Here is a 17,302-nt window from a genome sequence, read left to right on the forward strand (position 1 = left end):
GACTGTTTTCTCTTTTTTAATAAGGTAACTAGTTCTAAATATGGTGGCCTGGAGGTCCCATAGAAAAAAAGCAAAGGGGTGTTAACAGTATGTATAACAGCGTATTTACAGGGTAGTAACATGCGGACAAAAAGCTACAATACTGAGTATCAGACGACGCCAGTCAAACAAAGGGGTGGGGGCGGGGCAGAGAACCCCGTGGGAAAAGAAACCCCAGGAGACGTTAAACTGGTAAATCAATGGCGAGTTAAGGCTTAAAAAGTGTATAAAAATAACACAGTTAATATTCAAAACGGAACTCCAGATACAGAATATATAGATGAGTTTCTGCCTAGTTTTCTTTTTTTTTTCCCCAGGGGATGTAGGGGGGCTTCTCCGGGCTCTGTACATGGTTCCTATATACACGGACACGCATGGCTTTCAGATTGGGGTGTGTCTGTGGGAGCTGAGGGCAGGGTCTGCTCCCAGGACCCTCCTCCCCGAGGATCCCTTCCCTGCCGAGGGGCCTAGGGCCTGGGCTGGGGATTCCCCTCCATGGCAGGGAAGACAAGTAACCCCTCCTTGGGCACTGCCCCATCTGGAGGAAATTCTGGAGAGGGGGGTCCTTGCCCCAGGCCCACTCCCTCCCCCTGCCCCCAGTCTGGGATGGTGGGAGAGGTAGCCAGTAGGTTTCTTGGCCAGCACCGAGGTAGACTGGGGTGGTCTTCAGGGCAGCAGGGGTGCCAGGTCTTACCCAGCCCACCCCGCCCCGTGCCCCTGGGCCTGTACCCAGCCCAGCCAACACTGCACCCTTTGGTCCTGTGGACCGCCGGCCCCTCTCATTTCGTCTCCTGAAGACTGGGTAGCCCTGGTAGCTGCCACATTCCTCTGCTCAGTGGTGCCCAGGGTGCAGCTCTGGAGGCTCGAGCTGGCACCCAGGGGCAAGCGGCTCGCTCCAGCTGCCTCCTGCCCCTCCCACCTGGGGGCCCCCTTTGCAGTCCAGAAACCCAGGCTTGAGCCTTCCCCTCAAGACCTGAGGCCGTGGCAAGATAAGGTCCCACGCTGCCCTCTGGTTCTCTGTGTCCATCTGTCCGGTTCTTTTAATTTCTCGGTCTTAGCAGCACCAACTTCTTGGCCAATAAATATCTTTTTTGTTATTTCCAAAACAAACTTAAAAAAAAAAAAAAAAAAGAACAGTGAAGCAAGTGAAGGGTGGGGAACAAAAGGAAAACCCAGCAGAGAGGTTCAAAGTGCTCTGAGATCGTCTTTGGATGCCACCAAAACAGTCCAGAATCTTGCAGTTGGCCTGGCCGCCCCCGGAGCTGGACCGACCGGGCAGGGCTTCTGCGGCCCAGGCTTTCTGGAAGGTCAGGAAGGTCATGAGAGAGCTCGGCTGTTCCTGGAGGGCCCCTGGAGGGAGTCGGGGCCTGGTGCTGCCTGGGTCTGTGTCTGCCAGTGGGCAGGGCGGGGCGGCGCCTTGGATCGGCTCAGATGAGGGAAATTCGCACCGGGATGCCGGGGGACTCCGTCCTCTGGGGCGAGTGATGGCTCACCAGGTGCTCCACCACCGTGTGTTTGGACATGTGCTTCATCAGGTAGGTCTCCTGTGGGCGGGGTGAGATTCAGAACTTACAACCAACTGCTGGCAAGGGGGGGTGCAGGGGGAGCTGCAGTTCCCACAGCGGCCACTGGAGGGCTCCTTGGTAGGTGGGCCGGCTAGTGATGGACAGCCACAGCTTTGGGGGGTCAGATTGGGCATCAGCATTGGTTCTAGGGATGCTGCATCTCTGCCAGCAGTGGGGGCTGGCTTATTTACCAGAGTCCGAGCCCACAGTGTGCTGACTAGAGAGCTGGCAGGCACCAGGCTCACCCCACAGCAGTGCCCACCTAAAACTCCCTAGGGCCAGGCCAGCTGCTGTCTACCAACTGGCTGCAGTAGAGTCCTGTCCGATTGAGCATAGCTGCCCCCATCTGGCTGGTTCTCCCAGTGAGGGCGAAGCGGTAGGCCTCAGTTGACCGTGGCTCTGCCATTTCTCAGCAGTGGAATGTTGGACAAGTCATCTTATCCCTCCAAGCCTCAGTTTCCTCCTCTGCAGGCAGGGATGGGGAAGGAACAACCTCAAAGGGTTGCTATGGTGATGTGGGTAAAGCTCTTAGCATGCAGTAGGGTTGAGGGGACCACTGCTTCCCTAGTCTCTATATTTCGTTCCAGGTGGTGATGGGAGCCCCGGCCTCTGCACCCCCATGCTCCATCCTTCCTTTGGGAAGAAGTGGGGCCTGATCTGATTGGTGACTTTGGGAAGCTTAAATTGGGCATGCTCACCTCATCCCCTGAGCACTGCCACAGACTCTGCTAAGTCTGACCTGAGGCACCCAAGACTGGGTGGGCAAGGTGACCCAAGGCTCACCTGCAGGCCCACAGGTTTTCACACTAAGGTGGTGCTCTGGTTCCCACTTGCCACTCCTTGGCCTCATACCTCAGCTTGCTCAGAATCCGGCAGGGGAAGCCCTCAAATGTGGTGGCAAAGCGCTATCAAACAACACCGAAAGGCAGCAATCAGCAAAATTCAAACTAGGAAACTATTCTTCAATGAGTAAATTGCAAAGGAAAAAAAGGAAGTGGTGTTGAGGTGGGGTGGTGGTGGACCAATAGTTTAAAGATATATTGACCCAGTGCAATATAAGAATTTAATTTGGATCTTGATTAAAAAATAAAATTTATAAGTAAATAAAATTATAAATTATGGCATCCACGAGACAAATGAAAATGTGAATACCAACTGGGTATTTGACGATATTAAGGACTACGGTGAATCATTTTAAGGTATTATAAAGGTATTGTGGATAAGTTCAAAAAAGCAGTCTTGGGGCTTCCCTGGTGGCGCAGTGGTTGCGCGTCCGCCTGCCGATGCAGGGGAACCGGGTTCGCGCCCCGGTCTGGGAGGATCCCACATGCCGCGGAGCGGCTGGGCCCGTGAGCCATGGCCCCTGGGCCTGCGCGTCCGGAGCCTGTGCTCCGCAACGGGAGAGGCCGCAGCAGAGGAGAGGCCCGCGTACCGAAAAAAAAAAAAAAAAAAGCAGTCTTTATGTTTAAAGACACAAAATGAAAATTTTCAGATGGAACAATGTGATGTCAGTTTTACTTCAAAAAACAGGGATATGGATGAGGCAGGAGAGACTGATGCCAGGCTCTGGGAACACGAGGGTTCACTATTCTAAAATGTTTCTTTTATGTATTAAAGTAGTTTAAAAGTCAATCCATTAATATGTTTTTTTTTTTTAAAAAGGTAATTATTCTTGTTCTGTGGAGCCCAATCAGGCCCAGTTCAGGGTGGAGCCTCAAGCCAGGTGAGATGTGACAGCCTCTTCCCCTCAGAGTTCAGATCCCCTCTAAGAAACACGGCTGTGACTGCTGGCGGCCCCTCCTCTAGGAGGGGACACATATAGGAAGGTGCAATCCATGCGCCCCTCTCCAGCCAAAGTGAACTTTCAAAACTACCCTCCTGGACAGTCCCCTCCCCATGGGTCCCCACTCCACCAGGAAAAACATCCAGACTCCCTAACAGGGACCAACAGCCTCATGTGACCTAATTTTCCTTCAGTTCCTGGAACATACCGCGACTGTTCCCCGTCGGAGGTGTTTGCATTCCCTGTTCCCCTGCATGGAAAGTCCTTCCCACTCCAATCCTCCTCACCTGGCCAATTACCTTCAAGGCTTCCTCTAAATGTTACTTCCTCATACACCTATCCCAACCCATCTCCCTTCCCCAACTCCATTTTGTCCTCCCTGCAGCTGCCTTTCAAAACATGTTTCCTTTCTTTCCTATACAGCAGTGGTTCTCCATCAGAGGCAATTTCCGCCCCCAGGGACATTTGGCAAAGTCTGGAGGCATTTTCAGGGAGGGGCTGCTAGTGGGTAGAGGCCAAGTATGTTGCTAAACATCCTATAATGCACAGGACAGCACCCCTCAGCAAAGATGTCAACATGGGCCGAGGTTGAGAAAGCCTGCTTAGAGCAGTTACCACGATTTGTCATTACATATCCACTTGTGTGGTTACTTGTTTAATGTCTGTCTCCAGCAGTGGATTCTAACCTGCCTGGGGGCAAAGAATATGTCTGTTTGATTCATCCTGATTCCCAAGTGCCTGGCACAAGTGTTCAGCAAACACTGGGTGAATAAATCATTGTGTTAGCTAAGGTCTGTCAGGCGCTGACTCTGCCAGCCAACAGCCCTAGAAGTTAAGAACTATTACCTCTTCCATTTTACAGATGAGGAAACTGAGGCTTGGTGATCAGTCTGGGTACACGTGGGGGTCTGTTAACCAGAATATTTGGACACAGATAGCCAGAAGGACACACAAAAGTGACTCACTTGGACTCCCTCTCCTGGGTGTGAAAGGCCCTTGTTTAGGAAAGTTCCCATCCAGGGATGGAGGACTGGCACCTTTCTGGCCCTGTTGGGCCTTCCCCGGGAGATGAAGGTGGCTCTGGGCCAGGTCACTGTACCACCTTGTGGGCATGACGGGGGTTGCAGCTTCCCCAGTGGGGAAAGGTCCTTCTCCCTCCCTGGCTCTGGGGAGCAGGTTGCCAGCGCCTCCCCGCCCACCACCCCACACTGCCTGGAAGAAACCACGTCTCCAGAATCCAGGCGAAGGCTGCCTGGGGAGAGCTCGGCCTGAGGCAGCCGAAAGCAGAACTGGAAAGCAGAAGCCCTGGCTCTGCCACTCACTGTGATCTTGGGAAGACACTGCCCTTCTCTCGGCCTCAGTTTCCTCATCTGGCAAATGGGAGCGTCAGTTAGGTCTGAGGAGGCTGGGGAGAGGGAGAGGCTCCCGGGGGCCCCGCACTCACCGAGGTGTAGGCCCGCCCGCACATGCTGCAGCAGTAGGCCTTGGCATGCTTGATGGCATGGGCCGAGAGGTGGATCTGCAGGGAGGCGGAGTCCGAGTAGGCCCGGTAGCAGTTGGGACACTTGTAGGGCTTGTCCTTGTTGTGCTGGCGCTGGTGAGACTGCGGGGAGCACAGCAGGGGTCGGGAGCTGGCTGGACTCCCCCAGCCCCACCCCCTCCTTAGGCTCCCCTGGGAAGGAGGGGCTGTGCACCTGGCGGAGGCGGGCCGGCACTCACCTGGAGGTTGGAGAGCTGAGTGAAAGCCTTTTCGCAGCCAGGATGTGGGCACTTGTAGGGTCTGTCGCCTGTGTGGATTCTGCAACAGGCAGCCCAGTGAGGTGGCGTCCCTGACAGGTGCCCCAGGCCAGCTCCAGCCCCGAAGCCCTCGGCTAGCCTGCACACCCCTCTGGCCCCCAAGCCTCCCAGGCTCCCCGCTCCACACACTCTCCCCAGAGTGAGCCCCAGGCAAGAGCTGGGACTTCAAAGGCTACCCGTGTCGTGTCGTTTCTTCTCTGGCCTCCCACAGCCATTCTGTGACCAGAGCCTCCACGCTCCCCACAGGGCCCCGCTGAACCCGGCCCTCCAGCAGCACCCAGAGAGCCCGCCCAGGCCCCCGGCTAATCAAGGCAGTCTTGCTTTGACGGCATTCTGCCCCTCTTCTAAAAAAGCCACCTGCAGACCACCCACTGAAAAGGGCAGATTCACAGCTTTGCCAGGACCTTCCCTGTCCACCCTGCCTCTTTCTCTCAGGAGACATCACCCTCTAATTGGCCCCCCATTTCTATTTCCTGCCTCTTCCCCACATGGCTACCTGGTCACCCCAGCTACTGAGAGAATGCAGGACAGGGTGGCCCTGAAAGTCAGCCTCTGTGTCCTTCCTGTGAGCCCCTTTCTGTCCTCACACTGGCTCTACCATTTACTAGCTGGGTGACCTTGGTCAAATCACTGAGCCTCGGTTTCCTCATCTGCACAATGGGTATAAAAATATAGTCCCTACTTCACTGGGCTTTGTGAAGATTCCATTAGATAATATGTGGAAGGGGCTTAGCCAAGTACTGGCACAGAGTCAGGGCTCCATCACCACTTGCCAGTATTACTATTATTCATTCATTTAACAATTATTGTATCAGGCACCCGTGTGCCAGGCACCACCCTGGGTGCTTGGAACATATCCGTGAACAAACAGAAAAAACCCACTGCCTTGTGGAAACAATGAGCATGAAATAAATAAGTAAAGTGTGTGTAGAAGGTAATAAGTGCTGTGAGAAGAAGCAGAGCAGGTCGCGGGGGGGTCGTGAGTGCATGGGGAGGGTGCAATGTTAAATAGGGTGGTTGGGGTCTTCACTGAGAAGGAGACTTGGGAGCAGTGACTTGCAGGCTGATGGCCGGGCTTTCTATTGGCTGTTGCGGCTTGTGCTGGTCCAGCAGCCAGGTGAGGATGGAGGAGGACCGGGATGGGGTGTGGAAACGGGGCTTAGGAGCGAGGCGCACACACCGGGACGGGAGGCCCTCCCTGCTCTCCTAGGCTTGTCTTCAGTCACCTGCTCTGGCAAACCCTGTGCCAAGCAGGTAGGTAATGAAATGCAGACTGGACCTGAACCTCTTTTGCCTAAGCTGCCGATCAGCATTAGGTGGAGGGAGAATCCAGCTCTGACCACCCAGTATGGCTCCTTCCCTAAAGCCACAGCCCGCCCTGGGTTTGCTCCGCCCACCAACAGACTCATCAGACAAACTAAGGTCCCCCAGGCCAGGCCCCCGTGCTGGCCAGGCTGGAATAAAGAACACCCCCTGCCGTCAGCAAGCCCACGACCTCGACTGCCCACTATGAACAGTGACAGTCCGAATTCCCTAGTGTGCCATTCGAGGCCCTTCACGTGTGGTTCGGCCTCACCTCCCTGCTCCCGCACCCTGCGTCCTGGTCAGAGGACCATTTCTCATCTGGCAACCACGGCTGATTGATGCTTCTGCCTGCCACCCCTGTGCCCTGGCTGCATCCTCAGCAGCGAGGCCGCCCCTCCTCCGTCTCCTCTACTAGACGGGGAACCCCAAGGGCAGGGACGGCTCGTCTCAGGCTGCATGGAGACAGGCCAGGTGGAAATGGGCTGGCCCAGTTCTGAGGACCCCTATTCTCCCTGCACATTTGGGGGTGTCACATGTTTGGGGACATCATCCCAGGCTACTGCACCCCATCTCTACAACAGAAGGACCTTAAGGGTCATCTGGACCGGCTCCGCCTGCCGCCAGAATCCCTCATTTCATCCCAACTTCATTCCCCTCCAGGGCTGTGGAACTCGGTGGCAGAGGGGACCGAGGGACCCCAGGACATGTGCTGATTTTGTTTTAAATGCCGCAACGCCCACCCCAGAATCCTCGCCTCCCACTGCTGCCCAGGTCTTGCCTCTTCCCTGCCCCAAGGCTCCAGGCCCACCACCTCCCTCCGCGGCCCCCGCACCGGCATTCCAAGTCCCTTCCTACCTTCCGTCCGGTATCCAGGCTGATCCTCTTCCAGGCACACTTTTCCCCCAGCTAAGGCCTAGCTAAAACCCAGACTCCTGTTCTCAGTATAAAAGCCCCTTGATCGTGGCAGCCTTTCCTGACCCCCCAGACTAGACCTGGCCCCTGCAGCCCACCCCTGAGCAGAAGTCTGTGTGTGGGCACGTATTTTGTCAATGTCTGGTCACTGTTTTCTAAGCTGCCTCCCTCCTTGAGAGCAAGAATGCCCTTGGTCTCGTTCACCACCATCATCCCAGGGCCTGGCATAGGCTCAGAAGAGAGAACTCGGTACATAGGAAGGTGAGTTCTTTCCTCCTGAAGTCAGTTACTGACAATAGTAATATGTTCCACATAATCAACAACGCCCATTCCTCAAGGGTATTTCACAAGTGTTTGTTGACTGACCGATGGATGGTTCTCCAGGGACATCAGGTCCTACCTCAGGACCTTGCTCCTCTGGCCTCCTCCACAAGTGCCACAGCTGCCCAGCCTCCTTCCTGGACTCCAGGCCTCAGCCTCTCCCCTCCACCACAGCAGCAGCGCAGGGACCTGACCTTGTCATGGTCTCCCCCACTGTCTCCCCCTTTTCCAGGACAGAATCCAAATCCACACCCCCCAGCAAGTCTCTGAGCCTTTGCTCATGCTGTTCCTCCTGCTGGGAACACCATTCCCGTCTCTCATGAGAGAGGGCTGTGGACCCTTCAACACGCGACTCCGATGATCCTCCCCAACCTCCATTACATACTTCCCCCTTTCATGGAAGTTTTCACATCCACCAGCCTCCCGGTGCATGGTGGGAGTTCCTTTGGCCCAGAGCCAGCCTCTGACCACTGATCTGTCATTATGCATGGCAGCCAGCACTGGGCCTCAGAAGGGCTTCAGGGAGCAAAGTTTCCCCCTGATAACTGGCCCCTGAGCTCTTCACCCCTGAATTTCAAGTCGAGGCCAAGCCCTCAATCCCAACATCAGAGTCCTCTCTTTGCAGGGCATCTCCCCACTAGGGGGGCACCCAGGCCTGACTCCCACATCTGTAGTGATGGGGAGCTCACCACCAACTTCAGGTGCAGGGAAGCTGAGCTGAAATCGGGACCCCTGGGCTGCTCCTTCACCCCCACTGTCCCAGCCCCACCCCGGGGCCCCGAAGTCTAGCCCTGCTCTCCTGCCTGGACCTCACTCCCACCTGAGTTTCTTCTGCAGCCAACATCCCCAGCCCCTTCCCTCCTCCAAGGCGGGGCCGCTCCTGGGCGCTCTAGCTCACATCTCGCTTCTGCCTCCTCTTAGTGGTGTGGCCTTGGCCAAGGGACTGTGCCTCCCGAGCCCCAGTTTCCTCACCTCTAAAACGGGGATAATAATAAGGACTGTAACTTACTGAAAGGGCGTTCCTAAGACAGTTCCACAGCGTTAGTTTTGTTTTGTTTTGGGTTTTTTTTGGCCGCACCGCACGGCTCGCGGGACCTTAATTTCCCGACCAGAGATTGAACCCGCACCCTCGGTAGTGAAAGCGTGGAGTCCTAACCACTGGACCGCCAGGGAAGTCCCCCCAGTGTTAGTTTTTAATACACTCATGTCTCTTTGAGAAAAACAATTTATGAAAAACACAAAGGGGGAATTTATTCAATGTTTAAATAAAATTATCGTGGATTCATTAGTTACCATTTATCCTTTATTTTCCAGGTAATAAGCGGCACGTTATATTGAATGGCTTCAGTCCCACTGTGCTTTGTAACTAAAACGATGGTAGATACAGTGACAGTGGACCTTCCTCGAGATGGCTGCCTCTCCGTGGCACTTTTCAGATTTGTTATTTCAGATTTGTAAGGACTTTATGGACACCCCATATGTAAACACCTTATGCAGGGCCGGGCACTTAGGAGCTCTCTGACAAGGAACAGTTGTTGCTCGGATGTTATCACCATCACTATCATCACACTTGAGAAAACCTACCCCTGCCACAATTATCACCACACATGTACACAACATCGCACAGCCAGGAGAAGGAAAACACGGGCAAAAACCACTCTGAAGCCTGAATAAACAAACAAATCCAGGGTCACTTTGTCTAACATACGTTCCCCAAACAGGTAAAACGTTGGGCCCTTTCTTATACCTTACTAACTCCTTCATAAAACAGGGTTATCCCCTGACTTCTGCCTCGTGATATCTACAGATGTGTGATCTTATCCAGATGCGCTAACTGCACGAAACTACTGCTGTATCTCTACTGTGAACAGACTCACTACAAATTCCTGTTAATTTTCCCCTTAAATACATGCATTTATAATTTACAGGGCCGATCCTTCTGAAGTCTGGATTTCTGCAAGCACTTTGCAAGTCACCTGCTTTTCTTGTCTTGTTGCCTTCCGTTCATAGACAGAGGTCCCACCAAGATGCTCCAGAACTGCCAGCGCCATTCAATTACATGAACCGCCACATGCTCCCAGGCACATCTGTCTCAACTCCCAGGGGGATCTTGCTCAACCTGCTTCTAGCTCTATTTTTATTACTTGACCGGGGCTGGTTCTGTTTTGACATGACCTTCTTTTACCCCCTTTATTATTGGCATAATGTTGAGAAGATGGATTTGATTATAGGCCCTGTCTGGTTCTCTATCAAGGGGCAAAGAACAGGAGTCTCTGTGGAATGGGAGAAAAGCAACCTGGAATCTGGTTGCTTCTTTATGTTGGGCTTTTTTGGGTTTGTTTGTCTTAAGGATTCTGGGACTTGCGGGCACTAGGGACACCAGCCTCTTTGTCGCTGGGTTAGGACACATGGGTTTAATTATGTACGCCACTGCATAATGACTAATAATTTGTCTCTAAATGTTGATAGGACCCTCTTATGTTGCTTGTTTGGTTTCCAACAGCTATGAACTCAAATCACTCAAAAGAAAAAAATAGAGGGAGAAAAAAATTGTGCCCTCAGCAACAGAGAGCAATCCCTGAACAAGGAACATTCTGACAAAACACTCCCCCCTTGGGCTTCCCTGGTGGCACAGTGGTTAGGAATCCGCCTGCCAATGCAGGGGACACGGGTTCAAGCCCTAGTCCGGGAAGATCCCACATGCCTCGCAGCAACTAAGCCTGTGCGCCACAACTACTGAGCACGCGTGCCACAACTACTGAAGCCCATGCCTAGACTCTGTGCTCCGCAACAAGAGAAGCCCCGCTTGCTGCAACTAGAGAAAGCCCGTGCACAGCAACGAAGATCCAACACAGCCAAAAACAATACATAAATTAAATAAATAAATTTTAAAACACTCTCCCCTCAAGGGCCTGTTAATTTTTTGTTGCTTGTTTGGTCATGGTCTTAAATAATATTTTCAAACAAACGTCTACTTCTGAAAACACTGGGATTCTTACTAATTATTACTTGCTACTGTGTTTATTTCCTACCGGACTGATGCTCCTGTCTGCCTACTCTACCAACTTTGTGCTATAGCCTTTCTCAAACCCAGGCCCCACCTTCAGAATAATAAAATATCAAGGTAACTTTTACACCCAGGTTTGCTTGGAGTTTCCAGCTGGCCACTGGGCAACACCAAAGATTTGCTCCCCCGCTTTATAAAAGCTCCCAGTGAGGGCATGTTTTGTATTCTCCACATCTGAATTAGCCAAACCCTAGAATGAGAGCCGGCCTATGAAATGTCTAGCATAAGAAAGTTGGCAGATCAAAAGAAAAGAGGCTCAATCTCCCTGAGTTAATTTTATGTGTGTGTATATATGTAATTACATATAATTCACATAAATATAATATATAGTAATATCATATATAATATATAATTGCATATAATATATATATGTATACTTTTTAAGATGGATGGAAAAAACCTAACAACTTGTTTTCATGTACAGAGACTAGTACCATTAGTATCCACAGAGAAATGTCTTTAAAAAGAGTTTTTTTCTAGATTTAACTATGCTTTTTAGTGCCAATCATAACACATGCTTTATGAGATCAATTAAAAGACCGTGACAATGTGTCAACACCCCTGCTGCCTATAATATGCTCTGAATCTGAACAACTGATCATACATGATACCTTAATAGAGGCCTCTATTCTCCTCCATTCTGATATTGTTGGTTATATAATAAATGGACCAGAGTCATTCAGTCTTATCAACAGGTCTGGTTCCCTCCCTCACACTTGCCTCAAGGCCTGTGCTTCAGGTCAGAGATTGAGTCTTCTGAAAGAAACATCAAGAGCTGATGACCTCAGTAGAGGACTGTACCAGTGCACTTGGCTCTTTACACTTTGGGAAGAGACATGGGGCACAGGCTTCCAAGATGACCCATCACCATGACCAGACACTGCGCAAGGCCAAAGCAGGAACCAAGTCTTTAGTCCAGAAGCAGGCAACTTTGCAGAGCAGCCTAACTCCCCAAGACTGGGGAACAGGAATTATGACCTAGGACTGGATGAAAGTGATTTAATTGTGGTTAATGTTCTATTTTCTAACGGGCATGTGAGAAAACCCCTTTTTTTTTTTTTTCTTTGATCTATCCCTAATCTTCAATTTAGGAGGCTATATTTGAACAAACTGGAATAGGATATTCCTTAAATGGTGCCTTGCTCCAGCTAACCCTTTAGAATTTGCGGGGGCTGCCACGGCAGGAGGACTATACACATTTAACATAGATATAAACTAATGAATTATCAAGGAAATTTTAAAATAATGGTCCTATTGAAAAAACACTATTGACCTTGTCTACAAAACTACTCAGAACAATTGCTAACAAGTATTCAAAGTGCCTTTACTGAGACCTTTTCCTTTTCATGACCATTAGTTTCTGTAAATAGGTTCACTAAGAATCTGTCCTCCTTCCTAACAGGATGTAATTGGGTAAATCAAATTTGTAACCATGACCATGCCAGAAATGTCACATTTAAAGACAAATTTGATTTAATTAGGCATGACAAGCCTGATAGTAAGAAACAAGGCCTGTACTTTGTAAGTGGGAATGTAGCCTCCCCAGGCTTCCAGGAAACTGAACTGAATCTACTCCATGGCTTGTGAGATCCTTGCCTTTAAGGTTATGGGAAAAGTCATTCCTGCTAGCCCAGAAACACTGACAAACTTGGGATTCTCCAAAAAGACGGTACCCTTCCCGTTACAGGTTGTATAGGCACAACCTGACAAGAGGAGAATTGGATGGATCTTAGCTAGGAACTTAGATAGATCTTAGATTAGATAATATGATAAGAAAAAATTTTTTCACACATACACAGATTAAAATTATGACCTGGGGGCTTTACAAAATCTCCTGACAGAAGTTAACTCTCAAACCCTGGGGTCGCATGCTCTAATTTTAGTAACCATACAACCAGGAAGACTCTATTTATTGATCAGCACCTCATTACACACACCTATGTCCATAAAACTAGCCAAACTTCAGAAAATAAATTCATGACAAAATCAGAAAGTTTCTGAAACAAATCTACGTGGTCAAATCCATGCCTCAGGAGGCATGGGGACGAGAAAAGCAGACTGATGCCACCCTGCCCCTATCCTGTCATTTGTTCCTTACTATCAAACCTACTGATCATGCCCCAAAGTCAGAGAAACAGACAAAACATCTTGCCCCCTGGGATAAAGCAAACAAAGACAATGGAGAGAAATGAATAAATAACAACACCACAAAACAAAACCTAAGGTCCCTGTGTCTAGCCTTAGTGCCCAAAATAAAGAAAACCTTGAGCGCCTTCTGTGAGTTACAGACTCCACAGCAAAAACAATTTTATCCCTGCCAATGCTGATATTGGCAGACACACAGCCGTGCTTATAGATATGAGAACCATCATGTGAGAAAACTGCTTTGTTTCTTCCCCTCTGAAGAGATGAACTGTAATTTGGTAACCTTTAGTTTATTTATTTAAATACCTATGGTATTTTTATTTGGCGAGCCAGGCTTTCTGATGTCTGTACTCCCCTGCAAAAACCTCTTTCCTTAAAGCATGTCTATCTCTGAATCCCCCTTTCATGCTTTCGACTAGACTGTACACCCTAAGAGGGCAGGAATCTGTGTCTGTTTTGTTCAGTGCTGTATCCCCAGCACTTAGGGGCGTGTCTGGCATACATATTTACAATTCACCTCTTGTACATATTTGTTAAATGGATGAATCATGTGCCCTGTAAAAGCCAGTTCTATTTACTCCACAAATATTAAACATATGCCTCAATGTTTATTATGTGCCACCCACTGGGGATGTGGAAACGGAGGAGACCAAGCCCTCGCCTTCAAGAACCCTCAGTATATTGGGGGTGGTGGGCAAATAACCAGGCAAGTAGAAGACAGTCTACCCCTGCTGGGATGGGGAAGCCCAGGGCCTGTGGAACCAGCTCAGGGGGGCCAGGGAGGACTTCCTGGAGGAAGCTTTACTGAGAGATGGATAGGAGAGGGCCAGAAAAACAGGAGAAAGGAGGGGGAGGGTGTTTCAGGTAAAGGACACAGCACGTGCAAAGACCTTACAGGTGAGCAATAGTGGGAAGTAATGTCCACAAAGGCCATATCATAAAAGGCCTCGAATGACAAGCAAAACAGTTTGGTCTTGACCCTGAGGGCAACGGGAACCTAGAGAAGGTCCTTGTCCCTCCTTGCACCAGGTCCATGCACCAGGTGCAGGTGCTGAGCTGAAACTGGCTGCATCGGGGCAGCACGAGGCCGGCCACTCACCTGGTATGCTGTTGGAGGTGGGAGAGCTGTCGGAAGGACTTATCACAGTAGGAGCAGTGGTAGGGCTTGACGCCCAGGTGGATGCGCAGGTGCTGGGCCAGGTAGGAGGCGTTGGCAAAGGATTTGGAGCAGTGCGGGCACTTGTGGGGCTTGGCCTCTGTGTGCGACTTGGAGTGGATCTGCATCTCAGACTTGGTGAAAAAGGTCAGCGGGCATACCTTACACCTGTGGGCAAGAGGCAGGTTCATACCGGGAAGATTCCCGCTCCCGCCCCCGGCCCCGTGCCTGGACATCTCAGGGGAGACCTTCTACGTCAGAGAGACCTTGCACCAGGGACAGAGCTCTCCTGGGAGGGTCCAGGGGGCACGAGCAGGCCCCCAGCCCGGACACCCTCCAATCTGGAGGCCAAAGCTCTACCCCCTGGAGACAGATTTACAGCAGGCTGGGGAGCAGGCTTACACCTCACAGGGAAGAGCGGCTGGTGACTCATGGTTCTGGGGGAGGGGCTCCAGCACTCCTGGTGAGAGGTTCTCCACCCTGGCTGTACTTTAGAATCGTCTGGGGATCTTTCAAGAAAGCCTGACCTGGGACCCTCCGCATGTCTCCCCCCAGCAAGTTAAATAGGAACTTCTGGGGGTGCGCCCCGGCACTGGCATTTTGGAAAGCTCTCCAGATGATTCTAACGTTGAGCGTTCAGAACACTGCTTGAAGAGTGTAGGAAACAGTCTCGACATCCCAGTCTGTGGTGAGGGCAGGCCCCAGACAGAGACCACCTCTGAAGGGTTGTGGGCGGGGCGAGCCAGGAGACCCCGCCCCTCTGGACCGTAGCCCTCACCCTCCGCCTCTGGGTCCCCTCTTTGCAGTGCCCCACTGCTGGGCCCCTGCTGCATCCTGAGGAACTGGCCTCTAACCCAAGCCCACCTGGACGCCCTCCCTCTGAGACCCCCACCTGTATGTCTTGCCCTCCTTGGCAGTCTCGCCCGAGGCCAGGATGGGGTAGGGGACTACGAGGACAGGCGGCCCCCCTGGATTCTCCGCCTTGATCTTTTTTCGGCCGCGCTCGGACTTGGGGGGGCCAAGCAGGCCGTGGCCCTGGATTGTCTTGATGGAGTCCAGGAGGGGGGGGCTGGTGATCCCTGAGATGAGGGTGGGGGACGAGGCGATGAGGCGGCTCTGGCTGGTGGTGGTGGGTGTGGATGGGGTGCTGGTACCCGTGCCCGCACTCGACTCAGACGTGCTCACAGCCGGGGTCCGGGAGGAGAGCCCCAGACCTGCGAAGACACGGGGGTGGGGGCAGGGGTGAGGGGCAGCTGCAGAGGCCGGCTCAGTCCTCACCACCCAGCTGTGTGACTCTGGCAGGTCACCAGCCTTTCTGAGCCTCCCCTTTCCTTTGTAAATTATTACTCAGGGGTACAAATGAGAACTGTGTATGTGTAAGATTCCTTAGATACCTAAGGACTAAACTGAGTCCTATTATCTGTAACGGGGGCACTTTGGAAATCATTCCAACAAAAAACAAACAAAAAAAAAACTGAGGCACAAAGATGTCCACTACTGTGTTATTTATAATAGCGAAAATTAGAGACAACTGAAGTATGCAATATTAGGGAAGGGCTCAATAAATTGTGATCAATCTCCTCTACTGAACATTAACTGCCCATTAAAAAGGAGATTATATTTGTAAAAAAAGGAAAATTTTAAGGCACAGAAAAAGTTAAGTAGGAGATGGAGATGCACCAAAATGTGATATGGATGGTAGAATTAGGAGTAATTTTAAAACAATTTTTTTGGCTTAACTGTACTTTCTGATTCTTTGACAATGAACTTTTTCCTTTTTTTTTAAACTTCTGTAATAAAAGTTATTCTTTCAAAAATGAGGGGACTAGAAACATTTACAACATCAGGTAAAGTACATAAAAAAATGAAAATGATATCTATCACATGGTTAAAACTATGCTTTTTAAAAAAAAGAAACCCAAAATTTGTGCATTGAAAAAGATAATATCCAGAGTTGGCATCAGTATTTTGTGTGTGTGTGTCATACATGCTGGGAGTGTACGTTTATCAACCTTAATGGAGGGTGGTTTGGCAATAGTTTATTAAAATTTCAAATGGGGCTTCCCTGGTGGCACAGGGGTTGAGAGTCCGCCTGCCGATGCAGGGGACGCGGGTTTGTGCCCCGGTCCGGGAAGATCCCACATGCCGTGGAGCGGCTAGGCCCGTGAGCCATGGCCGCTGAGCCTCTGCTCCGCAACGAGAGAGGCCACAGCAGTGAGAAGCCCGCGTACCGCAAAAAAAAAAAAAAAAAAAAAAAAAAAATTTCAAATGTACAAACCTTTTGACGAAGCAATTCTAACTCTAGAAATCATCGCCCATAGATATTTATTTGCACATGAGCACAAAGATCTGTGTACTTGGACCTTCCATACAAAACTGTGATCAGACAAAACTGGACACAACCTGCTATTCTCAGCAGGGACTATGTAAAGAGATGTGGTCCATCCTCAATACGGAGAACAGGGAAGCCATGAAAACAAGATAGATGTGCAGTGACGTAGAGAGAATGCCAAAACATGCTGCCAGGTGAAAAAGTAATAAACCACACACACAGTATGAACCCACCTATTTAAAAAAACACGCATCCAAACTACATATGTATATACAGATAATGTAGGTGTTTGTGAAAGCACAGGAATAGATCAGAGAAGAGACACACCAAAGTAAACTGTGTATAAATTGTGGTTCTCTGTGGGGAGGGAGAAGAATTTGTTGGTAAAAGGAGATATTCATACTTGATCTGCTTCCATATTATTTGAATTTTTTACCTGGTGAATTCATCCATTTTTTACATCTGTGATTAAAGGATAAAATAAAATAAATTATAGAGAAAACATATGAAAATGCTAACAACAGTAGGACGAGGGTTAATTTTTTTCTCCTTTTAGCTTGTCTGCAACTTCTAAATTTTCTATAATGACTACGAGTTACCTTTATAATAAAAAATGCACTAAATATGTTTATGATAGAATGGTGAGTGGGAAAAGAAAGTTCAAGTCACGGGTACAGCCCTACCACAAGCTCATCAGAACACGCCCGCATATTTAAAAACAAAACAAAAAAGATGGAAAAGGAAGGAAATGGACTAAAAGGCTCTCTAAGCTGCTGGGTTATGAGCTGGGGATTATGAGTGATTTTCTTTTTTCTTAGTTTCTCTTTTTTCCAAATTTCCCTTAATATGCTTATATTACTTTTTTAATATTACTTTTATA

At 50.1% G+C, this 17,302-nt stretch overlaps 1 protein-coding gene and 1 pseudogene across 1 annotated transcript in view; both read right to left on the reverse strand.

The window, feature by feature from the left end:
- Nucleotides 1-1,066, reverse strand: LOC112065300 (uncharacterized; annotated as a pseudogene).
- The window catches only part of ZNF362 (zinc finger protein 362), a 38,196-nt gene continuing 20,894 nt past the window's right edge, over nt 1-17,302 (reverse strand). Inside the window, exons 5-9 of the mRNA XM_007125058.4 lie at nt 14,983-15,304; nt 14,034-14,258; nt 5,107-5,185; nt 4,832-4,990; nt 1-1,583 (exon numbers count right to left, since the gene is read on the reverse strand). Coding sequence (XP_007125120.1) covers nt 1,467-1,583; nt 4,832-4,990; nt 5,107-5,185; nt 14,034-14,258; nt 14,983-15,304 — 902 coding nt within the window. The 3' untranslated portion in view covers nt 1-1,466. The remainder of the gene's footprint in view (nt 1,584-4,831; nt 4,991-5,106; nt 5,186-14,033; nt 14,259-14,982; nt 15,305-17,302) is intronic.

Source organism: Physeter macrocephalus, chromosome 3, assembly GCF_002837175.3.
Source record: "Physeter macrocephalus isolate SW-GA chromosome 3, ASM283717v5, whole genome shotgun sequence".
NCBI classification, from domain to species: Eukaryota; Metazoa; Chordata; class Mammalia; order Artiodactyla; family Physeteridae; genus Physeter; species Physeter macrocephalus.